Raw genomic sequence first — 26,994 nt, forward strand, 5'->3', positions numbered from 1 at the left:
TCAGGCATAAAGCTTTACGAAGGGAGACCAAACTTCACTTTACAAGCCCCATAGAGAACATACTATAGCACAAGATGGACGATTAAATATTGCTTGAATTAATATCTATGCACTGTCACTCATATAATGTACTTCAGGTTTTACTCTTTCAAACCACACATTTTTTTAACACTTGTTTTTATCAAAATGGAATATTCTATTATGTGGAAATATTGTGTCATTATGCCCCGACTTATCAAATATTATGTATTTGATATGACTTTTTATGGTACCTTTTATCTGTATATATTATATTTTTAAAAGGCTTGTTTGATGCTTTTATGATACTTGGTATCAAAATAAAGCAATGTTGATTGATTGATAATACCGATAGCGCTGGCATACTTAAAGCTCCAGCGCTATTAACCCCTTCACTGCGGCGGCTATTCCGCCGCAGTGCTAAGGGGGCGGGGCGGAAGAGCGGCGGGCGCATGCTGGTGATGGAACCGCTCCATCACCAGCGTCGGTTGCGCTGTGCTTATGACGGAGCGGTTCCATTATGGCCCCGCCCGCTCAATAGAACTCTCAGCGCAGGCGCGGAATTCGCGCCGCGCAGGAGCGTCGGGCGGGCCATGACGGAACCGCTCCGTCATCAGCACAGCGCCACCGCAGCTGATGACGGAGCGGTTCCGTCATCAGCAGGGGAGGGGTTAACAGAGGGTGTTCCCTCATTTGCATAGGTGCGTGCCCAATGCAAATGAAGGAATTCCTTTGACTCTGCGCTCGTGCCATATTACAAATGCGGGTGCAAAGTCAAAGGAGCCCTCAGGAGGCGCACTGACAGTGCGCCATTTAAAAGACGGCACACTATCAGTGCGCCCCCTCAGAGCAGCCCTCTCCATGGGCTAAAGGGAATCCCATGGACCACTCAGACATCCCCCTGCAGGCGGGTGCAGTCACCAACTGCACCCGCCTGCAAGGAGATCTCTAATCCCATTTAAAAGTGCAGGCGGGTGCCGCCTGCACTGTGAAAACGCGGATCGGCTGCTCCATGTTTTCCCATGAATATGGGGGCAGGGGGCAGTGCATTAACCATAATGGGGCGCATTGGCATTGTTTGTGCCTAATGCACCTTTTCAGAGGTGTGCCGGGCGCAAACAATGCCAGTACGTAATACGGCCACTGGTGAACCCAAGGATATTGGACACCACATCTAGGCAAGGGGATTCCACAGGAAGTGGGGGATACAAAAGTCCCAATAAGGGAAGCTGTAATATTGCCATACATTGCAGATGGTCAGCTCCTCTAGACAGCTTTGAAGTAATGCCAGCTAGAGATGGGTGAATAAAGCACATGCTCTGGTGTCCAAGTAACTCATAAGAGGGTCGCTTTGTTCCACTGCATACCCTGTGCTTGCAATACCTGGACCGTACAGTATTACTCATACCAACATAAGACGGAGTATTTACCACGTGGTCTAAATACCTCCTGTTCTGAGTTTTCAACAGCAATCGAGATATTACATGCAGACATTTTTTAAACGCACCAAATTCCACAGTTTTGCCTTTTGCCTGGCTTTCTTACCCCCCAAAAATGTCAGAAGGTTTGACCTTCCAGAATCTATCAGTGGAAAACTGAGAAGTGTAAGAGCTGTCACACAACTCATAGTTGTGCAATCTTTTGTTTACACAGGGAGTGACATTTTTCCCTTACCTTGTTATAGCACTACTTGAGCAATCATAAGCCTGAGTGATAAAGAAAAAGACTGTCACAGTGCTGTGTATTAACAGGATATGAGTTAATCCCTGTTTAAAGCTAACAGTGCGTAGGACCAGAAGCGGTTTTCACTTTGAGAACATTACATTTAAACTATATTAAATATTAACTGTGGATTGGCATGCTACAAGGACTATGAAAGCAGATTGCTCTGAAACAGTCACTTAGAAAAAATGGCCTTTGAGCTTTCTGGTTGACTCGAGTAAAATACTGTTCCCACCACCAAGAAGGGTGGTAAACTGCGAAGGTTTTGTGACCACAATTGCAGTCGCAAAACATTCATACATAGGTTTTGGAGTCGCTATTAGGAAGGAACGCCCTTGGCACGCCCCTTCCTAATAGTGAGTCGCTAACCCTATTATGCGAGTCGCTAATTGATTAGCGACTCGCAAAATAGGGTTAGTAAATTGGGGTGACCTATTTTGCAGTCGTAAAGGGGCTGAAATCCCCTTTGCGACTGCAAAGAACGGTCGTACATCTGGCCCTACATCTCCAACTGAAGATGTCAGAAATTTTAAACTTCATCAGTTATTCAAAAATAAAAAGAAATTACGAATCTGAAATTAGAAGGATCTTTCGTTGTCATCATATGTATGTAAAATAAGAGGCTCAACAGTGATCAGATTTGATAAAACAGTGGTGATCCTTCATTCTAATTTCAAGAGTGCTGCTGCTCATGTGCAAGTGACATGTGACAAGTACCTTTGGATGTGGTGTAAATTGTTTTCTTTATTATTGTTTTCATTTCAAGTTTTCATGATAAAGACAAGTACAACAATAATATGCCAACAGTGTAAAGTTGCAGCATTTCTCCACATATGCAATATGCAGTTCCATGAGAAACCCACACCAGGTGGCATAGAGAGGTGTAATTCGCTCATTCTACATTCCTATAGCCAATAGCATACATTAGCCATGTTCAGGACCACAGGTCCAGAAGATGTCCAAAGCACACGTTACCACCAGGGACCACCATACTCCCACAGCCTCTCAGCACTTCTCCAAGGGCCTACTCCTGCCAAAGGGACCCTCTAGTTGGCAGCAGGGGACACTCGGCGGGGATCACCATTCTCCTGCTCCATCCCTTACAATTGTTCAACCATCTCTCCCAATAACTCTAGGGCACATTCCACATTCTCATCAGTTCTCACCCTTTTCAGCCTTCATTCCCACAGCTCTGCCAGGCATTTGTGAAGTGGAGAGGGGGGCTCAGGTCTAGTCTAGTGATTGCTTTAAGTTGCTTTGCTAAGACCAGTTCCAGCAAAGCAAACCTATTCCTCATCTTCCTTCCTGTTTTGGGTATCGGTAGAAGTCCTAGAAGACAATGTTGAGCTGTTAGCTCAGACCGGGTACCTGTGACCCTTTGCATTATCCGCACCACCGCAGTACAGAAGGCCCTCAGCCTATAGCATCCCCATGTGATGTGTAAAAAGTGAGCTCGGGTCACAATGCATTTAGTGCTGCTCTTTTTCCGAGCTGGAAATATTCTGTGCAGGAGCTGTGACAGTAGACAGTAGATAAGCATCAAGGCTATGCGCCTTGATGCCCCCCCGGGCTAAGTTTGCGCAATATAAGTCTCATTCCATTCCATTCCATTCCAGTGCAGGTAATAGAACTGGTGATCTTAAAGCGTGTATTACTAGCCGTTTTCCTTCACTTGGGCACATGCTCGCTTTCACTCGACATCAGCAATTGGCTCATCTAAGTCTGCATTCCAGCCATTGTGTACAGCTGTCATGTCAATACAATGGTCTCCCTTCAACGGCAGATACATTGAATTGAGAATTTGCGACTCCCCACCAGGAAAGTCGACCAGATCTCCCGGGCCATACGGGTGAGCTTGCAGAAATTGACCTGGGTCCACCAGGAACAAAAGGCCAGTCTCTTCCATATTAACGAGGGCGCAATTCAGATAGAGATCCAGCATACTGTGGCATCTACCCGCCGTCCATTGGTACATGTTCATCAATGACTGTATGTGCTGAAAAGGCTTCGGCCACCAGAGAGGGAGAAGCCGAGCAAACGGGGGTCTTCATAAGAGTCGTTTCACTGCCAGTTCCCAGACAGTTGCCACCTGCCTCACTATATATGAGCTGTCCATCTGCACTCATGTGCTGCTCATCATGTGTTTGGAAAGGTCATCCTCTCCACCAGTCCGGCCAGCAGCCGATTCTCCCCATTACTACCCTCCGCACACCATAGCTCTGCATATTGTGGTAACCCACCCATATAGTACAACTGCAGATTGGGAAGTCGCGGCACGCCCTAGTCAGGATCCAGATTCAAAATGTCCAGTTTAACTCTTCTTCTCTTACCCGCCCACACCAACGACACCAGGAGGCTAGTGAGGGGTGTAAATTAGTGAAAAATGCAGGAGGAAGGAGTTTTATATTGTGAGCCATGCAAGAAACACAATAAGTAGTTTATTTTTTATTTTTTATCTCTGTCACTTTTTCATACAGAATTCTGGTTCACTAGTAGCTCAAGAGGTCTGGGTTTCATTGTATACATTTGTGTAATTTGTCATTTTTTATTTAGTTTTGTGAGAAATAATGTACATTTTCTTTTAAAAGTAAAAGCACTATCCGGAAATCGACTTATTAGGTGTTATTGTGTGCTCTGCGGAGTCCTAACATTTGAATCCTCACCCCCTCCATGAGTAAGCCTTGCACAGCTCTGCCTCACTCGCAGAGGTTGGTTTTAAAGATGGCACTTGATGGTATACACTGGCTGGACCTTTATGTCTGATGGCAATGGTGTCCTGAGCACAGGTTTTGGATTTAGGACCTTTGCAAACTAGAACCAAACAAACATTGCCCTAGGCTTTCGTCACCCTTGAAGACAGACACCTGGCAGAAGACACAATGGATATGCTTCAGAAGAGTTTGTTATTCTCTGTTCCTTATTGGCTGAAGAAGAGTGTCAGGTTTCATGACCTTCTTCAAACCAATGGATGAAAATGTCATCCTTCCAGCTGTAATCAGAAGCCCATGTAGGTTGAGGAAAAGATTTGCGGCTCCTGAATACTGGTCCCTACTTCCCCTGAAGTTGAGTATTGTCTGCAGACCCAACTTATGAAAAGTAAGGTATGTCATTTTCTTGAATATCCATTGTAGAAGATGATGCAGATGTTATTTCCCTTAACTATTCTTCATCAAGTGGGTTTGCCAGGAACAAAGCTGGGCTGTCGAGAAGGTGGATGCGGAGCCTGCACTGTGATGATTTCTCGGTTTGATCACATCCAGAAAAAAATTATGTATCCTTTTCAAGTTGGTAAGTCTTCTAATCACAAAGGCCATAGACTGTGTGTGGAGTTTAAAAGACGAATAAGTAATAATAAATGATGTCCTTGAAAGCGTAGTAAGATACAGCGCCCACGAAGAGCCGACTAGAGCCTCTGGAAACACTGCTGTCCAGACTGATAATCCAGTAGGAATGCCAGCTGGTTAACAGTAAAAAACGGGGCAACAGAACACATATATAAACAATGTTGAAAGCAAACATACAGGTTTACAAGAAGTACATAGCATGTGTATGGAGTGTGCTTGCGCTATGCAAGAATTGCACAAAGCATGCATAGATAAAATTGGTAACTCTTCTAATCAGTTGGCTGGTCAACAGTAGAAACCAGGGCAACAGAACACATATATAAACATTATTGAAAACTAAAATAAGGGTATTCAAGAAGTACATAGCACGTGTATGTAGTGTGCACGTGCTATACAAGAATTACACAACGTGTGCATAGATTACGTTGGCAAATCTTCTCATCTTTCAGCTGGTCAACAGTAGAAACCAGGGCAACAGAACACATATATAAACAATATTGAAAGCAAAGAAGGGTTTACAAGAAGTACATAGCACGTGTCGTGTATGGAGTGTGTGCGTGGTATACAAGAATTACACAAAGCGTGCCTACATAAAATTAGTAAATCTTCTAATCAGCCAACAATCTTCTAATCAGTTGGCTGGTCAACAGTAGAAACTAGGGCAACAGAACACATATATAAGTATTATTGAAAACAAAAATAAGAGTATTCAAGAAGTATATAGCACGTGTATGTATTGTGCACGTACTATAAAAGAATTACATAACGCGTGCATAGATTACGTTGGTAAATCTTCTCATCTTTCGGCTGGTCAACAGTAGAAACCAGGGCAACAGAACACATATATAAACAATATTGAAAGCAAAGAAGGGTTTATAAGATTTACATAGCATGTGTATGGAGTGTGCAGGTGCTATACAAGAATTACACAAAGCGTGCCTAGATAAAATTGGTAAATCTTCTAATCAGCCAAAAATCTTCTAATCAGTTGGCTGGTCAACAGTAGAAACCAGGGCAACAGAGCACATATATAAACATTATTGAAAACAAAAATAAGGGTATTCAAGAAGTACATAGCATGTGTATATAGTGTGCAGGTGCTATACAAGAATTACACAACTTGTGCATAAATTACATTGGTAAATCTTCTAATCTTTCGGCTGGTCAACAGTAGAAAATAGGGCAACAGAACACATGTATAAACATTATTGAAAACAAAAATAAGGGTATTCAAGAAGTACATAGCATGTGTATGTAGTGTGCACGGGCTATACAGGAATTACACAACGCATGCATAGATTACATTGATAAATCTTCTAATCTTTCGGCTGGTCAACAGTAGAAACCAGGGCAACAGAACACATATATAAACAATATTGAAAGCAAACAAGGGTTTACAAGATATACATAGCACGTGTATGGAGTGTGTGCGCGGTATACAAGAATTACACAAAGCATGCATAGATTAAGTTGGTAAATCTTCTAAACTGTCGGCTGGTCAACAGTAGAAACCAGAGCAAAAGAACACATATATAAACAATATTGAAAGCAAACATGAGGGTTTACAAGAAGTACTTAGCACGTGTATGTAGTGTGCACGTGGTATACAAGAATTACATACCACATGCATAGATTATACACATGGAACAATGCAGCACTCCGCCATTATCAAGCTCAAGGCCGGAGTCTGTGGCTATTAAGGAGCCTAGAACACCAGATTTTGTAAACTGTACTGATATTGAGCAATTCAGTGCAAAGCTGTAGAATTTTACATTTATGACATTTCCACTTGAGAATAGACTTAATGTCATAATACATATTCAGGCATATTAGTTACGCACAGCTATCCTGCAAATAAGATGCAAGCGCCAACTAGTAAACACATGTTTAGATTGGACACTGTTTTTGCCATTGGGTTGATGATAAGGCAAAAGCTTTAGGCGTGTACTATGTGACAAGCAAGTGTTTGAGGTAATGTGTTAATATATTTGGCAAAGAATTGGGACTGTCAAAGCTATGTTTAGAGGATGCTATCGGAATAATTAATTATTTGCATATTTTTGATTCATAGTGTACATATGTGGATGTGCTAATGAAAAGTTTTATAAAATTGTTCTATACAGAGGAGGAATTGTTGCAGATGGTCTTAAAACGTATTGTAGTGAACGCCAGTCGTTCACCTTGTTATAGTTTGAGCCATCTTCACATTGGACGTATTCCCCACACTCATGCACAACAAATCGGGCCTCACATGGCAACTGTTGCATACTATTGTCTGACACTCCTGTTGGGCCCCATCCTTTTGTTCTTGAGCTGCATGTCAACTTATTGTATCAGGGGCGGGTATCATTAGCATTTCAAAATGCCACTGTTTGGTCAGGGCTCTCAACTTTCTCACTTCAGTCGACCCAGTCCACACACAAGGTTTGTATCCTGCATCTTTTGATAAATAATGACACCGATAGCCCCCAAGCAACATTATGTATGGAAAAGGTTCGTGCACAGATGAGTTACGGGTTCTTGAACATAGATGATTTCAAATTCCTATTCAACAGATTGTTATTATTTGCGCCTGTTTCTCATTAATTCGTTATCAATGTCAAAATCATCATCAGTATTGTGATATACTAATCAAGCAGTGCTATACTTAGATTTACTTGATTCCTGTGTAACACGGTATGGATGGTCCAATGCGAAATTCATATACTTTGTTTTCATGTAATTATAGCAAAATTATGCATAATTATGCAAAATGCTAATCTTAGCACAACATGTGTAAATAGATGCTATGACACATTTAAAGAAAACCATTGCGAACAGCCACTTGTGTTCTGCTGCCCCCAAATTGCGTTATTCACTGTAACATTTTTATCATGAATGGCGCATAATTACACAAAGTGGTGTGAATGCAAATTTTTCAGGATTATCGTGTGATGTGAAATTCTCAAAATTATGTTGTGTAATTTTAATTTTACCCAGGCCTAATAATGTGTATATTAGGCACTACCCCAGTGTGTTTGTGAGTTTAGAGTTACCTATTGGAGGAAATTCATGCATATCTTCTTCTTCTTGCGTATTATCAATTAAAATTGTCTCATACACTTAGTGCTAACTTTGTAAAAGAATGAGTGTCAATGCTCAAAAGTCTTTAATCCACTACCAGACACTACCTCCCTCTTTAGCTCACTCTTACAAGTACATTTTTTCTCCCTTTGTGGCAGTTTCCCCACCTTTCTCTTCCTATGTATTTCCGCTTTCTTTTTCCCTCTCTTGCTCTTGCTTAATGTTTGATGCGGAAAAATAAGTGCTGGCTCTCAAAAATGAGTTCCGATGTTCCCCACCGGCAGCGGCATAGCGTGGGTTGCCAGTGCCCGGGGCAAGGCAAGTATACTCCACTTTTATTTTACAATTGTGTGTCCCTATTTAAATTTTGCACCCCTACAATTGCCCCAAAAATGTTTGCGCCTGATACAACCGCACCTGTGGCACTCGCTCCACGCTACGCCACTGCCCACCAGCAACCACCAGCTTAAATGAAGCTATGCGTGTACTGCTTATAGCACCATGGTGCTTTCCACTGTGTATTCTGTTACTGTGGGGTCTTTTGCTTCTCACACCGTCTCTTTACAGAGCTCTTCTGTGCTGGGCTGGTGGTGCTGTGTTGGTTGAGGTCATCTCTGGATTCTGTTGTGTCGGGACCTTGATTATTAAGCATCCCGACACGTGAGCAAATATCAGGCCTTTCGGTTGCATGCAGCGCGCGCCGGCCGCTGTAATGAGAGCTCACAGTGTTGGTGCTTAACCTTGCTTGCGTGCACCGGCAAGTTAGATTTAAAAGGAAGTCTTCAGGGGGCTCACAAGCCAACGGACTAGGAACCAGTAAGACGCTTCGAGCTGAAATGCAAGAGTGGGCCCCACAGGACACTTGTGGAGTGTGGAGGCCTGAGCTTCGGTGCAAATGGTGTTCGGGTCTGGGGCTTCTCGTACCCCAATGCACAACTGCGAGATACCTCGGGAGTTGATGCAGTTAACAAAATGCAGGATGTCCAGGAGTTCCGGTCCCACGTCTCTCCTGTCCGCCAGGGATCTCAGCTTTGCTAGGATCGTCGAGCATCATCAGAAATGTCTGGAAGTCCATGTCTTGTGCCGCAGATTCTTCGGGATCTGGCAGGAGCCTTGAAAATGCAGATTGGCAAAGTTGCTGATGGTGCCTTTTTGAACAGGGTAGTCATTCCTTGACCACAAGGGAGATGTCTTCCGTCTTCCAGTCGAAATGGAATGTCAAAAGTCCAGGATTTATGTTTCAGCGTTTCATCCGGGGTAATCTAAAGTCCTAGGGATTGGGTTCCTATACTTATACTAAGTTTAGGGGCTGGACTATAACTAAGGACCCCCCTATGGGTGGACCTGGGGAGGGGGTGGTTACACCCCTTTCCCTTTGTCCAGTTTCACGCCAGAGCTGGGGCTGAGCACCCCAGCAACCGGTTTGAACTGGGCTATGCATGGAGCACCTTGTGTGCCCCAGGCAGTGTCTGGAAAGCATTCACTGAATGAGGCCCTCCCTGACCCAATACACTAAAGTCCTGTCTGGGGAGGTGCCAGCACCTCCTTGGACAGGAAACCTATTGTCCAGGCCTTCCCTGCCGGAGTTTCATCCAGCAGCAGGAGGTCAGACTCGTGTCTGTGGCAGCAGCATCCATTTTGTGATGCTGAGGCTCTGTTTAACTTTAACCGGGTTTACCAGTAACTACATGTCTTCTGCCTCTAGAAGGGTGGAATGCTACCCCCACTGCCCGGACTGGGGGGGGGGGGTAGTATCCCAAAGTGTTTGACACCTTACATGACATGTTTTGATAAAGCCAAACCAAAGTTTGCATTGAAGTCGAGGATTATAATGCACTTAATAGTATATGGTATGGCTATATCATAGAACAGCTATAAGGAGGTGTTTCCTAAAGCTGCAGAGGGGCTCAGCTCATACTAGGGCGCCCTCTCACATAAAACCAAGCACTCTGCCTCCAGGATTGTCGAGGCCTGCCATAGGAGTGACTGATAGGTGTATATGTGTATATATATATATATATATATATATATATATATATATATATATATATATATATATATATATATATATATATATATATATAGCGAGAGAGATATAGATATACTATATCTAAGTAAGGGGTAATTACACCACCATACCCAGGCTGTGTGAACAGATCTGTGGTGTCAGTTTGGAGGGGCGGCCAGGGGTGACATAATACATGCTGCAGTCCCTGGTAGCCCTTGGATGCACCTATGCCCTGGGTACCTATGGTACACTATACAGGGACTCACAAAGGTGACCCAGTAACCAATCTGGTATGTACCTAAAGTACATAGAGTCCATTTTACAAAGAAAGCAGATAGGCTGGAGCCCTGAATAGCAGGGTCCCAGTCCAACTAAGTCGAAAACCAGCAAAACACCAGGAAGAAAGTGGGGGCAACCATATAGTCAGATTCCACCTTCCTACAACCAACTCAAAACCTCTTTTGATGGTAACTTGCGTACCCCGAATTTGGACAACGTACCAGGGATCTTTTTCAAACAGAAGCCCAAACTTGCTGTCTGGATGTCTGTCTTTGATCAGGATCAAGTCTCCTACATTGAAGTGAACTGAAGTGGGGGTTTTTAAATAGCGCCTGTATGCTGTGGCGTCTTAGCGCTTACTACCATGAATGCATAGTAAGGAGAAATACAGCTGGTAATGTACAGCTAAAACAGCCAGGTTTTAAGATCCCTCCTAAACTGAAGTAGATTGTTTTGGGTTCTAAGATGCAGGGGCATAGAATTCTATAGCTTCGGAGCTAAGTATCAAAAGCTTCTACCGCCACACTTAAGCGTCCTTATCCTTGGAACCATAAGTAAGGATGCCGAGGCGGAGCGGAGAACTCTCTGTGGAGCATAGCGCTCAACATATTGTCTAATCTGTTCTGGTCCCTTTCCGTGCAATGCCTTATGTAAAATACACATAGACTTGAATTGGATCCTAGCCAAAATAGGCAGCCAGTGCAGCTGTTCTCAAATTGCGCGACTAATGGAGCTGAATTTAGCTAGTTTCAGTAGTAGTCGTGCCGCTGCATTCTGTAAAGTCTGCAGTTTATTTGTCACACTTTTTTTGGCTCCAAGGTAGAGTGAGTTACAGTAATCGAGTTTTGACAAAATCAGAGCTGTAACTACCCTTTTCCTGAGGGGCATAGTAATGAAAGGTAGGATTTTCCTAAGAATTTTCAAAGTATAGAAACAGGAAGATGTAATGCAGTTGGCCTGGACTGATAGGGAAAGATAATCATCAATTAGAACTCCAAGGTTTTTTACCTTTTTTACTGGTTGAGGGCAAGATCCCGCTGTATCAGGCCACCAAACGGAGTTCCAAAGTGAATAGTCATTACCAAACGTTACTACCTCCGTCTTCCCGGTGTTCAATTTCATACAATTGCTTTGCATCCAGTTGATGATATGACTCATGAATGAATTAAAACGCACTGCCACGTCCTCTGATTTAGCAGTCAGTGAGACAACAATTTGTGTGTCGTCAGCGTAGCATATGGCTGTAAAGCCAAAGGAACGAATAAGCTTTGCCAGTGGGGCCACATATATGTTAAACAGGGTGGGCAAGAGTGCCGAACCCTGAGGTACCCTACATGGTATAAAGGAGGAGAGAGATTTGTGCTCATCAAACGTCACAGTTTGTTGTCTATCAGTTAGATAGGATTGAAGGATATCTGCGGCCCTATCTGTGATGCCTATTTCTGCCAGCCACTGAAGAAGTATATGGTGATCCACCGTGCCAAACGTGGCAGATAAATCAAGCAATACTAATATTGCCTTCCCGCCCTGATCTATTTGCGCATGTAAGCTTTCAGTTGCTGCAATCAATGCAGACTCTGTGCTGTGTCGTGGCCTAAAGCCATGCTGTGCTTGGTCTAGTATATCATTTGACTCTATAAAAGTCAGCAGTTCTTCATTTAGTGCTCTTTCTAGAACTTTTTAGTAATAGGCCGATAGTTAGCCACTTCCGAGGGATCCAAAGTCGGCTTTTTTAGAATAGGTTTTATCAGGGAGTTCTTCCAATACGTCCGGAAATGTCCTTGATCTAGAATGTTGTTCAGAAGGGGTGTCAGGATATTAGCAATAACTTCAGGGGCCATATGAAAGACCATGGCTGGGCAAGGGTCCAAAGGAGAACCTGAGTGAGTTGTCATGATGAGTTTTTCAACGTTTTCCTGTGTGAGAGGTCTAAACTTTTTTAGGAACACTTGTATGTTTAATGTGTCCGACTTGCATTCGGCGAATCTAGTCTCGTTTATGTCAGTATAGAATTTGTCATATACTTTTACCACTTTATCGTGGAAAAACTTGGCAAGTTTGTTGCAAAACTGACTCGTTGAATTAAAATGTTTAGTGTTGCCAAGCTTGGATAGTCTAGAGACTGTCTTAAAAAGTTCTCGAGAGGTATTTTTGGACGCCATGATTTTCTTGGTGAAATAAGTAGATTTTGCCTCATTTATAGCTTCCTTGTATTTAGCTAAGGCATTTCCATAATGTTTTTTATCGGATTCTGAATATTCTTTTCTCCAGAGCCTTTCTTTGGCTCTGAAGAGTTTTTTTAGGTCTTTTAACTTGGTGTTATACCATGGGGCCGAGGACAATTTATTTTCGGCACTTACATTAGTTTCAGGTGCTAGGCTTATCACCGTCTGTTCCAACCAGCGATTGAGATGTATCACTGCTTGGTCAGGGTCAGTGTTCAAGATAGTGTTCTGTGATTGCAGAGTATTCTGAAAATCAAGCGGGTTAATTTGTTTCCACGAACGTGCCGTCTTTGGTATGTTTGTGCCAAAACCTCTAATTAGGAGACCAGTTGTATGGACTTTAAAAAAGACCACACTATGATCCGTCCAAGGTAAGAATAGTGTTTTAGTTAAGTGAGTCTGTGGGTGATTTGTAAAAATACCATCCAGGGTGTGTTTACCTGTATGTGTATGCTCGTTGACTATTTGCTTTAGACCTAGGCTAAGAAATTGGTCTATTAGCTCCTTAGTGTCCATGTTATCACTGGCCCCAAATGGAAATTAAAATCTCCCAACACAGTGAAATTAGAGTGTGCCATACATGATTCCATAACAGTAAAGATGGATTCAATCAACATATTTCTAGGTCCCGGTGGTCTATATACTAGGAGTCCATTAAGGGTATCAGTACTGGTAGCTTAGAAACTAAACAAGATAGCCTCTTCTTTAAAATAGGGAATGTCGGAGAAGATTGCTTTAATGTGTGAGCGATAGACAATAGTGACCCCTCCCCCTCTTTGTCCTATCCTGTCAATCCTATATAAATCAAAATCCAATGGTATGGCGACATTAAGGTCTGGTTCGGAGGCAGGATGAGTCCAAGTCTCTGTAAGAAACAATATGTCTGGCGAATGAAACTCAATAAAATCAGTAAGTTCGTGCCTATGTATAAGAAGTGATCTGGTGTTCAGTAGGACACTTGTTAAGGTACGCTTATTACCGAAACGTGTGTCGAACCGAGTAAGGCCTACCTCTTCAAAGGAAGGAAGTATAGAGTGACTTTTGTTGTAGGCAAGATTGTATGTAGAACACACCAATGCCTGAAAGTAATTTCCTAGAGAGATGGGCTGACACACATTACCCTTAGTCGTATATTGTAGATTCATCAAAGTCGATTTGGCATAGGTTATTCTAGAAATTTGACCAGGGGGTGTGGCGCATGGCGCGACCCGGCCGCGGACGGGCGCAGACGGGCTTGCCTTTGATGCGCGGTCGTGAGAGCATTTCCATTTATAAGCAGAGGTGGAAGGAAAGTGCTCGTCAACTAGAATGCTGACCTACCCAAAGATGGCGGCTTGCCCACGAAATGCTGGACCGTCAGGAAGTGAGTTCTTAATTCGGACATGTGCTCAGAAACAAAGTGATAACGACAATTTTAAAAGCTTTCAGTTTCAAAAAATGATTTTTATATTTGGCAAATAACATGTACCCCCCAGCTGCTGTTGTTCAATTCCCCTGCTTCAACAATAATTTGACTTGAGACTTCTGCTCTGCATCGTTTGCTGACTTGTCCATTCGACTTTTTTCTCCAGCAATCAACAGCATGATCATTTATTCCCTCTGGAACCCATCGTGGGTGATGTGGAAGAGAATCACTCACAACTCTCCCCATTGACAGGTGTCCTGGAGCACAACCAGTGGATGTGTGGGAAGTCTGACAGTAATCTCTAAGAAACGAATATATGGACTGTTCCACAGTCACCATTTGCCACTGCTATGCGGATAACCTTGTTTAAAGTCCTCATGAAACGCTCAGCTTCTCCATTTGTTTGTGGCCACGTTGGCGTTATCTTTTTGTGCACAACTCCTAGTGATGTCAGATATGATGCAAATTCCTGCCCCTGGAAGGGAGGACTATTGTCAGTTTTTATCTCTCTGATAAATCCATGGGTAGCCATTACCTTTTCCAGCTTAGGTATAACATCTCCTGCACTCAGTGATGACAACACCTCAACCTTGAGATATTTTGAATAGTCATCTATCACTACCATGGAATGTCTCCCATCAGGGAGGCTCCCAAAATCCATGCTCACACTCATTGATGGGCCTTCAGGACGCTGTTCAATCGCAATCGGCGCTGTAGGATTCGGTTCACCAGTAGCTTGACAACACAGACACAATCTTTCTACCTCTTCAACTTTGTCATCCATGAGAGGGAACCAGACCTTGGTTCTCAGTCTCCCTTTTGTTTTCACCATTCCTTGGTGACCAGCATGAGCTAAACCAACAACTCTAACCACCAAGGTTGAGGGTATGACCAGTCTGTGACCTCGGAGTAAGCACCCATTTGGATCAGCACTCAGTTCATGCCTCACCTGATACAGGCTTTCAATCACTTTCCGGGCGTCAGGAGTGAATGTTACCCCTTGACTTCTAAGAACATGCAATTTTTTGGTTTTCAGGGCCTCCAGCGCTTTCTGTAGACTTTCATCCTGAATAGTTGCTTGGCACTATTCTCCTAGCGATATAGGCAATGGACGTGATCGATCGGCTGCGTAACAAACATATTCTTCAGTTTCTTCTGCATCCTCCATCTCACTAAGCATAGCCTCTCTGGGATGACGAGACACATAGTCTGCTGGGTTGCTTGATCCTGGGTGGTACTCAATTTTGCAATTGTATTCCTGCAACAGCAGCATCCATTTCTCGATGCGAGGGGCACTTTGGTCAGTTGCAACCAGGAACGGTTTTCCATAGACATATAAGTGAAAATTCCAGCACCCCAATGCACGGCAAACACCACCTTTTCAATTTGTGAATATCTTTGCTCTGTAGCAGTCAATGACCTACTCGCAAAGGCCACTGGAGCCCACTCATCTTCTTCCCTTTGCTGTTGTAGGAGGACAGCACTTAATCCTTTTGGGCCGGCATCAACAGCGACTTGAGTTTGCTGTCGGGGTTCAAAATATCTCAGCATGGTGGTGCTCGAGAGTGCGTCCTTGGTAGCCTGGCAGGCCATCTCCTGTTCTAGACCCCACACCCACGGAACAGACGCTTTGGTCAGCTCTCTCAATGGCGTGGTCAATGAGGATAGGTCCTTGATGAAACTACTGCAGTAGTTCACCATCCCAATGAAGCTGCGTATTTCCGTCACATTGGTGGGAGCTGGGGCTTCTTTGAATTCTTTGAGCTTTTCATGGTCCAGAGCCACTCCTTCTGCTGAGAATATGTACCCAAAGAACTGTAGCCTTTGTTTAAGGAATTCGCATTTGTCTCTATGTAAGGTGAGTCCGGAGTCTAGTATCCATTGGAACACCTGCCTCAGCTGACTGGTGTGTTCCTGTATGAACTTTGCGTGGACAAGAATGTTGTCACTAACATGAACTATTCCTGGGAGTTCCGCGAGAAGTTCTTTGATGGTATTTTGGAATACCTCCGCTGCACTCGATATCCCAAAATGCAACCTCTTAAACCGTCGCAGGCAGACATGCATGGAAAATGTTGTGATATATCGGCACTGTTCTATGTGAATGAGTTGATGATACCCAGCCCGGAGGTCAAGCTTTGAGAACCAGCTGGCTCCACTTAGTTCCCCTATCCGGTCGTCAATGGATAGGGTTAAATGTCTTTCACGCTTGATCGCAGCATTGGGAATTCTCATATCAACGCAGATCCTTACTTCCCCCAGCTGTTTGGCCTTTCGTGCAATCACAATCGGGAATACACAGGGGGTAGGGCCTTCCACTTTTTCAATGATCCCTGCTTCTTCGAGTTTGCTCAGTTCCTTTTTTGACCAGGGACCTCAGGTGAAATGCGACTCGCCTGTGTCGAAGGGCCAATGGTTGCACTGAAAGATCAGTGTGTAGATGTATCTGTGTATCACGTAAGCACCAAATGTCATCCAACACTTTTGGGAATTCCTCCAGGATTTGACTCACTCCTTCTCGGTGTATTTCAAAGGCAAACGTGACGATGCCCAGAGCTTCTGCTGACTTACACCCCAGCAACATTCCATGTCCTTCTTCCTTCACATACACTAGTGCCTCCACCTCTTGTGTGTCGTAGGCGATGGTGGTCCTGAACTTCCCTCAGATGGCCAGGGACTTGGTTTGACCATATGCAACAACCTTTATCTTGGCAGGTGTTAGTGTTGAAAGAGGTGTCATCTCTTGGTAGGCCTCACGTGACAGGATGTTTATGAAAGCTTCGGTGTCTATGATGGCAGTCGAGGGGCAGCCTCCTACCAAGACTTGACATTGTGGCAGGCGATTCTGTGCCGTAGATGCTGACCCTACAGTAAACACAGAGTGTACGTGTTCTTCTCGATCGTCATCATCCATGTCACTGCTTTGTTCCGGAGACTCTGGAATCATATTCACTTCGGGTCTCGCAGCCCATCCTTTGCTAGATTGGCATACTTTCATGAAATGATTCATCTTTCCACATGCTGTGCACCTCTTTCCTTTTGACGGCCTATGTTACAGTCCTCCACAATAACTGCATGATTGTACTCTAGGGCCTCTTGCTCCAAATGGTGACACCGTGGCAGTTGGGACACAACATTCACAGGCTCAGTTTGATGGGAGGTTTCGAGTACAGCCTCCATGTGTGCTGCCCTTGTTTTGGAGAGTTCCTTTGTTCTTCCCAGGGTAAGTATGTCTGCCAGTGACTTCCTCAACTCCTCCAGGATTCGCTCCCTCAATTTTGCAGAGGCACACCCCTGAATAACTTGGCCTCATATCGCCTCTGTCTCATCTCAAAACCCACAGATACCTGCGAGTTCTTTTAAACGCGCATGGAATACATCTAACGACACTTCAGGCTATTGTATCGCTTGTCTGAACACGAAGCGTTCATAGTCCTGATTCGCCATGGGCTCAAAGTGGGCGTTAAGGGCTGTAATGAGAGTGATGTGAGTCTTTGGCACTGCCTCTGCTACTGACTTGGCTATTTTGTAAACCTCTTTCCCATCAAGATGGAGGTTCATGGCACGCTTCTGGTCATCTTCAACCTTTGTGGCCTCAAAGAAGAGGAACACGCGCTCCACCCATTCCTTCCACCTCGGCCTTGAGCAGATGGGGCCCCTTTTACCATGAATTGCTCTATGGCAGGGATGTGAGACATGTTCAGTGTGCTACCGTCGCTGGTAAATCACCCTGGGCGATGCTTGCTGTGGCCGAGCTTCTAAGCAGTAGTGTGGGTGTCTTTTGCGTTGATTTGCTGCTAATCACCGTTTCACTTTTGGCTGTGCCTCCACTGGACCAGACACCTCCAGCCTAATCTGCAGCCAAGATACAATGGTGGCGCACCTAGTCCGTCCAGACTGTGCTGTGTGCAGTTCCTACCTTTTCACGGGCAGCTGGTGGACGTGGCACTTCAACCAGTATGAGCACCACGCATATGTGAGAATGTGCGCGGCCGCCACCTACAGCCACGTGGTCTCTTCGCTACCCTAGTCGCCAAATGTTGTGTTGGGACCTTGATTATTAAGCATCCCGACACATGAGCAAATATCAGGTCTTTCGGTTGCATGCGTAGTGCGCCGGCTGCAATAATGAGAGCACACAGTGTTGGTGGTTATCCGTGCTCCTGCATGCCAGCTATGATGCTGAAAGCATGCGCAGACCCATTTATTCAACATTCCCACGTAACGCGGGCGGAACCAAAAACAGGGACGTATTCGAAGCAGGCCTCAGATTACCCCCATGACTAATTATCACAATGGGTGATACCCAAAATCAGATATCGCGATGAGCGAAAAAACAGACTCCATGCCATATTTTCTTGGTGAAGTGTGACACTTGCCTTCCAAAGAGTTGTCTTGTTTCTTTGATCCTTCCTGTATTAGTATGTCTAGCTTTGCTAGAACTTTTTTCTGCAGCTCTGCTTCTCCTCCATGGTAGGCACGGTGTCCGGGCTTCAAAGGTCTTATTGGCTTGAACTCCATGCCTCACTGTAGACTTGTGCTCCTTAACTCCTGTGCTTTGGTGCAGCAGTGGCCTCAAGTTAGTGATGGCATCAGTGGCTGCTGAGAGGACAGTCACAAACTGCAATTCTGCATTCTAAAATTCTCCATGTTGCTGAATCCCAATATCAGACGATCATATGTTCATACTTACAATTTTGTGATTATCAATTTACGAATTAATACATCCTGAATCGCAAATGTTATGGTCATACATGTGAATCATATGTGACAGGGCTCTCTTTACATTCATTTAAAAAAAGGCTGACATTCTATTTAATGAGCTGACTATAATCTATCTGCTTTTTTTATTGCATTTGTATTTTTTAAAAATCTTTTTATGTATTAACTGCTCTATTTGGTTGTATCTTTATTCTCTTATGATGGATAATTGTCTTTTTAAATGGTTTGCAATAAATAGAATAAAAAGTGAAACTTATATATAATGTTCGACAAATTATCAGTTTTAGTTGTGCTTTTGATTCAATCTTTATGGGCAGCGCAGCTTACATATATATCATAGACCGACACCCACAAAAGACCTAAGGGTTAGAATTTGCCTTCATATGTCATCCTTTCAAGTAAAGTCATGCATAGTACTACTAGTTACCGACCTTGACTCCCAGGTCTAGCCACTATTCGGCTAATGCCTGCTTGGCGCCCGTCTGTTCGCTGCACCATGTCGCTGTAACCACGGTGGAAGGAATCGGGAGTACAAAGACAAGACTGCATCCGGTCCAGGTACTGTTTACGAAGCATTCAACTTTATTGCATTTCAATACAGATAACGCATGCTCACTATATAGTTACAACAGTCTCTGGAAACTTCAGCTTCAAGCTTGAGAAATTACTCAAAACATCAACATTATTTTTGGTTTCATATTGTGAGATTTTTATTAATGATCATAAGTGTTGAACGCAAAAGGGGAAGAGAATATACAAGTAAATAAAACATGCTTTGACTTTCAGACACACAAAATTTGCCTTGTGATTTCTACTGCACACAGGGTCCATGTGGTAGTGCATTTAAATTAAAACTACCATAAACCATCAAGATAGGAGCTAAGTCTACTCTACAGACAAAAAAATTTAGCGTTGATTTCAATTGTGTTTTTGCTCACAGGAGAGAATTGCAAAGAGCCATGGCTCCCAGTGTGGGTTCTGCACTCCTGGATTTGTCATGTCCATGTACACCTTGCTTCGCAATTCACCCGAGCCGACTATGGAGGAGATCGAGAATGCATTCCAAGGTAACTGCATGAGCTTGGCCCACAGGTTAAACATGTTGGACCCCAAAGTGTAAGTTTACAACTGTTTGCTATTCACAAAGGCATTCTACTAGTAGTGTCTTTACGACTGTGGAGTGTCCGCACATAAAAAAATAGGACAATCCTAATTGTAAGTTTACCTTTGTGAATCAGGTCCTTTATTAGAATATTGACAGTGGAAAAAGAACACAATTCAAAATGGTTTATTCGGCTGTTGCAAGGTTTTAAAATGGTACTCGGGGGCCGACTGCAAACACTCCCTAATGTCGGCTTAGCTGGTAAAGGGCGTTATCAGATGAATTAGGACTACACGGTCTGTGGTGACTCTGTGGATCTGTGGTATTTCATCCTAAGACTCTATGTGCTGGAGGCTGGTAGATTCCCCATTAGAAATACTCGGGAAAAATTAGAAATTAAGATGTTCTCCAGCGGCGGCCTCTCCATTAGGGCGGAGGAGCGCTGCCTGGTGACCACCAGCTGCAGCAAATAAAACAATAATAACGTTTTTTAAAATACCTCCAGACCCGCCTCCAGGACTCTGACAAGTCTTGGGGGCGAGTCCAGGAGGGATAACACTGTGGTTTGGGAGTGCACTGTGCATGAGGTGTTTGGCCAGCGTTTTAGGCCGACCAAACACCTCATTCGCAGTGTAGCTTTCCTGCAGCGTCATGGTTGGCCCAGTGCAGTCTGGGAGCCTGTCCCAGAATCAAGAAGACTGGGACGGCGCAGACTGTGGAGAAGGCAGCGGCGGCAATCAGGTACGTTTATTTCCTTTATAATTAAACATTTTTGTTCCCGCTGATGTCCCCCATGCCCCGGCCCCCCCAGGTCTCTTCTTCAGCCTGGCCCACCTCTTTGGCAGAGGACGGGCGGCTACTGATGGTATCAGGACTGAAATTACTGGTTCCTCATTTCCCAGGAGAAGCTCCAGGTCCTTTTGAAATCTCAATTAGCCCTGGCCCCAGAATTCCTGGAACCCCTGATATTCGTACTCTCTATATGGCTTTCAGGGTAACTTCTATGTAAATGTGCCCCATTTACACCCATGGTATGTCAGTTCGGGATATCCTCAAGTTTTGACATGGATCCTACCCTCCTAGGGTTGCACCAGGTACCTCTGGAATACGAAAAGCTGCTTTCAAACATTGTGACTATCTCTCGCAAAGTTGAAATGAATTGATAACTTGAATGTTTCCTAACCAACACCTAATTAGCATTTTTGTGGTAGATATGGTGATAACATAGAATGCATGAGCTGGAAAATCGCACCCTGTGCATGGGAAGAAACAACATGCAATGTTGAGTCCAATAATCATCAGCTGGGTACAGTTTCATTCAAATCAGAACAACAAAGAGTGGCACAATATTTTGAAAGATGAATCTATAATGTCTGAGGTTGCCATTCCCAGAATAAGCCCATCATATTATTAAGTAGTGCTCTATAGAAAGTAAAAAAACTGGGTCATTATTCTCAGTGGTGTATTAGTGGATACGCTTCATTTTGGAGTTGGCTGCTGGTTCTAGCTGATAGTTCTGACGGAAGCAGGAAAACACTGGAGGCCTGATTATGAGTTTGGCGTACGGGTTACTCCATCATAAACGTGACAGATATGCTGTCCGTCGTATTATGAGTTCCACTATGTTCTATTGGATATAATGGACTATGCCAATCACAACGCTGAAATGACAGGGTTGTGATTGGATGAGATGCCGACCGCACAGGCATATATGGGGAAGCTATTTTCTCCATGTAGGCTGGGAAAATGGAGAGTGCGCATGACTGGCTTGGTCGGCCCCAGAGGGCGAACCAAACAGTAAGGGCCCGCAACAATGGGCTAGCCACTCCTCCCCTGCCTTCAAACAGGATAGCCCCCAACCAACACCTTCTTCTGCTTTCTTGCAGTGCGAGAAGCATACATTTTTTTAAAATTTATAATACCATTTTATGTTTCTGCTTCTTGCATTGTGAGAAAGCAGTGGGGGTGATGCTCCTCTGCCCACATGGAGGACTAGCCCCTGACCTAGGTATGCAATCTCCTTTTATATTTTGTTTTCTCAGGAACCTGCAGCAGATAAATACTTCAAATGTCCATCATGCTTGTTAGTGGGACTTTGCCGGCCAACAGTAAGATCCTATTCAAACCCACTGAGTCTGATTCCTAAAAGTATTTTCACATCTAAGTCCACTTTGCAGCACACACAAAAATGTGATTCACAATGAGATATTCCTGATCTACAGATTCTGGAATGGTGGGATTTTGTCGTCTGAAAGAGATTTTCTAACTCGAAAATTGCATCTTAATGCCTCATTTCTGTCTGTATAGATAGTCATATATGAGATTAGTTCAAGAAATCTACGACTGTCATAGATTGTTTCAGTTTCCCAACCGCACTCGAAGAATACTGTGAGTATTCCTAAAAAAATCTGAAATTTACTCCAAACAACAGCCAGGTTACAGGAGTACATTCCGGATCATTGAATTATGTGCAAGTTAAGCCATGTGATTTCTCTGATAGATTGAACTTCATTCTGATATTGTCTGATGAATGCATTTTTTTCTGTGCACACAGGAAATCTGTGCCGCTGCACAGGATATAGACCTATTCTTGAAGGATACAGGACGTTTGCAAAGGTAAGTGAATCAATAACACATGTAGAGAGATGTGCCTGTGTGTGTGTGTGTGCATACATGCTAAGATTAAAAACCAAAATAATAGAACACTTTTATTGTATTGGTGTAGCAATTTGGTATAAATTGCAGCACAATCTCGCTTTCATGTTTCCCATGCTGAGAGGAGATTGATCCATACATTTTTTTGTCCAGTTAGGCCATGTTTTTTCATGCAACTCAATAGGATAAGTTTAACGTAAAACATTGTGAAAAAGAGTTCTTGAAGCCAAATCCAACTGACTATGACCTTATGAGAACTATACCATTACTTCTTATTTTAACTCAGAGGGTCACTCTATAATAAGGACATTTCGGGAAATATTATCAAAAACAGCGTTAAAAGTATCGCCGCTTTAGCAGCAGGAAAACCGCCTCTAAAGCGGTGATAATGGGCTTGATAATACGCCCTTGTGAATTCCCATAGAAGCCCAGGTGTACACCAGAAAATGGGCTTCTATGGGTATTCTCAGGGGCATATTATCCAGCACATTATCGCAGCTTTAGCGGAGGTTTCTTGCCGCTAAAGCAGCGATAATTATAACACTGTTCTTGAAAATATACCTCTTACTTTTAAGGGGACACCTTTGGGAAAAGCAGCAAAGTCCTGGATCTGAAAGTTTAATAAAAAACAACAACAAAAAAACCCCACAACAATCTAAGGAATAAATGCGCCCTTCTGCTGGAGTGAATTTGAGCATGCAACTTGACAGTCGTACACCTCTTCTGGTTTTTTGGTCTTGCCTCTTGCTGCATGTGATCTCGCGAGATAATGTGTACAACAAGGAGGTTTCAGTGCGCCCTTTGCTTGGCATTCATAAGCTTCTTTTTCACTCTTGCTTGCTGCCTTCTATTTGGCCAGCCCATGCTGGCTTCTCTTCCTCTTCTTTTGGTTGGAGTTTGACTGAGTACTGATTGCTTCAGTGTTATTGCTGTCCTTCCATTGATAATGCTGTGATTGAGGCAGTACTTTTATTTATTTGTCTTCCCTGTTGTCCTTGATGAACCTCTTGCCATTTGTAACTATGTTTTATTATGTCATACACACACTTCAAAGAAGCCTTTTTCTCCTTTTTCTACATGTTATCTGCTTTTACTGTCACAACAGATGTTATCTTATTCCAAATGTTTTTTTCACTAGGAAATGGACATGGGCTCAATGTCTATTTTTGTTTGGCGGAGTTTTATAAAGCGCGAACTAGACCCAGAGGTATCAGAGAGCTTTACATGAGCACCAGTTACGTAACAGACGGACACATTCATTTTTGTTCGACACAGGGAGATTACGTGATTTGCCCAGATCACAGAATGTTGAGCGTCCCTGCCTTGACTCGAACCCAGTTCTCCAGCTCCAAGGTTGACCGACCTATCCGTTAGGCCACATTCTCTTCCCAGGCTTTCCTTGCGTGATAAGATATTATGCCAAATGTTATATATTTATTTCCACGCATGGGAAGATTAACTGATTTGCTCAGAAATCATTTGTTCATGCTATACAGCATGGGCATTGCCAACTTTGGCAATGACTTAAAGCCATGCTGTATAACTGTGTGGCTGCTATGCAGCATGGCTAAAAATAATATTAAAGGAAAGGCCTATGATGCATCCAGCGCTAATGTACTTTTGTTCTGAAGAGAATATTGGTTTTATATGCCTTCTCCATGGACATCATTTAGGGGTCGTAAGTCAAATAAAGTGTCCCCTTTGGGTAAACTTACATATAAAACACTCTAATTACAGACTCAAAAATGCATACATAATTGACTAGATGCATACAGTCCAGCAAGAGCAAAGATGATGCAGGTAGTTAAAATTAAAAATGTGTACAATTTATTTCAGCAACCATTAAAAAAACACAAATACAGTACATTAATTATGTGTTTCTACCAATACAATAAAATAATCACATTGAAAATTCAAGCATAGTGGGAACAACAATATAGAAAATGTTTCTAATTAAAAGAGAAAAGGACACAATAGTTAGACATAATTGAAAACAAACTCCAAATTGTACAAATATCTTAGATAGAGAAGTTGTTTGGTCCAATAACTTTATCTGTCACAATTCTAGCATAGCATCGACGCGTTTCTGTTTTGGCAACTTCATTAAAAGCCAGCACCTTCCTCAGGATTAAAATATAATTTCCCACAAATTACGATAAATCTTATTGGGGACCACAAACGCCCTCTAAAATATTGCTCAGTCAAACGCTCCTTGTTGTGTAGGTCGCGTTGGATGTATTAATCTCTTAAATATTTCTAGGTCACAAGTTACGTTTCCATGTTCCATCACAAGACGAACCAACAATATTGACGCATTACTAGTTCTAAAAACACGGCCAAGGCGTTTATCGCATGGTAATCGTGACTCTTGTTTCCAAATATTGTCGGGATAGGAATAACAGTTCCTTCGACAGTAAGACCGCCCGCAGTCGTTTTTCCGGTTAATCGTGGCGGCGTACGATGGTGTCCGTGCCTTGTTTAAAAGTGCATCACGGGATACACGATGTCGCCGTATTTTAAACACCAGCCAGTCATTTAGGGGTCGCCAGGTGTTTCAACTGTCAGGATTATGCAACAGGAAGGTCTGGCTCAGATCCTAAGCTGCAAATCAGGTTCCCTGGGGACCCTTGCCCCCCTAAATTATGGAAAGAGTTGGCTCACTCATTCATCAAGGTGTTGATCCACATTTGGAATACTTCCCTTGCATCTGCCATTTTCCCTGACATGTGGAAACATGCCATTGTCCTCCCCCTCAGAAAAAACCCAATGGAAAGCCAGGAGATCTGAGCAATTATCGCCCCATGTCATTACTACCAACCCCTGCAAAAATGCTGGAAAGATTGGTACAGCGACAACTGACCAACTTTATTGAGGAACATGGCATTCTACACTAAACCCAATCTGGTTTCAGACCCGGTTTCAGGAATGAGACGGCTCTCTTAGAAGTCACAGAATCAGTAAGAATGTCAATGGACTCAGGGGCATCAGCAATGCCAGTGCTCCTGGATCTATCTGCGGCATTCGATATAATAGACCACTCAAGATTATTGCCAAGACTCCAGGACATTGGCTTGGGTTGAGGGGCAGTTTTGTCTTGGTTGAAGTCGTTTCTTACCAAACGCATGCAACAAATTGCCTTACAACCCCACAAGTCGAAACCCAAGCAGATATGGTGTGGAGTGACTCAGGGGTCATCACAAAGCCCACTTTTTTTCAACATATATTTGGCCCCATTTTTCTCACCCATTGCCAACTGGGGTGTGAAGGTGATATACGCCGATGACACCCAGTTGGTGATCTTGTTTAAAGAGCAATCGGATGACGCCTTTGAGTGTTGTAAGTGCTGTCTAAAAGACATTTCCTTTTTGATGAATAATAATAGGTTGAAACTGAATGCCAAGAAAACTGAAGTGCTGTTCTTTGGAAAAAATCCCCCAGCCACCAGCGGTCCTATGGTGGCCGCAGGAAATGAGTCCCCCTCCCTGCCCTGCAGGTTTGGCAAGAAATTGGGGGTTACGTAGGAGACTGCTCTCTCTTTTTCTGCCCAGACCCGGCAAGTGAAATATCCTGTTTTAGCAAATGAGAAGCCTGCGCAAGTTCCTCCATCTGTTTGTAGAGGACTGCCGCAGAGTCATAATACATGCCCCGATGACAGCCAGAATGGTCTATGCAAATGGCCTCCATGTAGGTCTCCCAGCTTACTTGATTAGAAAATTACAGATTGTGCAAAATACGGCTGCGAGATTGATTAGACGAGTACCATGCCATCATCACATCTTTCGGCACATCAAGAAGCTCCACTGGCTGGCTGGGGCCAGAAGAATCGAATTCAAGGCATTAACATTCGCATTACGCTCAATACATGGTAAATGCCCGAGCTACCTGAAACCATTTCTTTGCAGCTACAAGCAGAATCGACTGCTGAAATCGAACCCACAAAACCTATTGTACACTCCATGGTATAGGAAAGCCCGGATGGGTGGCAGATCCTTCACGGTCAAGGCTTCCAAGCTTTGGAACTTATTGCCAAATAACCTACGACATATTGACTCAGTGCCACTATTTAGGAGAACAGTGAAAACGTGGCTATTCAGCTTAGGTTAACATGCTTAGGTTTCTTGCTGATCTGTGTTAGACCTGGCATCCTTGGCGTGGTTTCCCCCTATCTTTTTGCCTCTACCTCCTGTATTTGTGATGATGTGCTGGATTTCGTTTTTGCTGGTTTAGATGCTTTGGACACTCTGCCACTACTGATCAGTGTCAGAGTGTAAGTGCTCCCTGTGTAAATTGTTATTGTGATTGGATATACATGATTGGCATATTTGAATCACCAAGAAGTCCCTAGTAAAGTGCACTGGGTGTGCCAGGACTGGTGATGACAAATGCTACTAGTGGGCCTGCAGCACTGATTGTGCCACCCACATGAGTAGCCCTAAAATGGTGTCTCAGGC

The 26,994-nt window shown here is 43.6% G+C and overlaps 1 protein-coding gene across 2 annotated transcripts in view; it reads left to right on the forward strand.

Annotated features, from left to right (window-relative positions):
• Nucleotides 1-26,994, forward strand: part of LOC147709416 (xanthine dehydrogenase/oxidase-like) — a 736,168-nt gene that overhangs the window by 86,089 nt on the left and 623,085 nt on the right. For both annotated transcript variants that reach the window (XR_015296692.1, XM_086927985.1), the window contains exons 3-6: nucleotides 4,915-5,011; nucleotides 19,236-19,344; nucleotides 19,727-19,853; nucleotides 22,443-22,504. Coding sequence is in view for 1 of the 2 variants with exons in the window: in XM_086927985.1 (XP_086784111.1) it covers nucleotides 4,915-5,011; nucleotides 19,236-19,344; nucleotides 19,727-19,853; nucleotides 22,443-22,504 (395 nt within the window). In the remaining variant the exon portion in view is untranslated. The remainder of the gene's footprint in view (nucleotides 1-4,914; nucleotides 5,012-19,235; nucleotides 19,345-19,726; nucleotides 19,854-22,442; nucleotides 22,505-26,994) is intronic.

Source organism: Lissotriton vulgaris, chromosome 6 (genome assembly GCF_964263255.1).
Source record: "Lissotriton vulgaris chromosome 6, aLisVul1.2, whole genome shotgun sequence".
Taxonomy (NCBI): Eukaryota; Metazoa; Chordata; class Amphibia; order Caudata; family Salamandridae; genus Lissotriton; species Lissotriton vulgaris.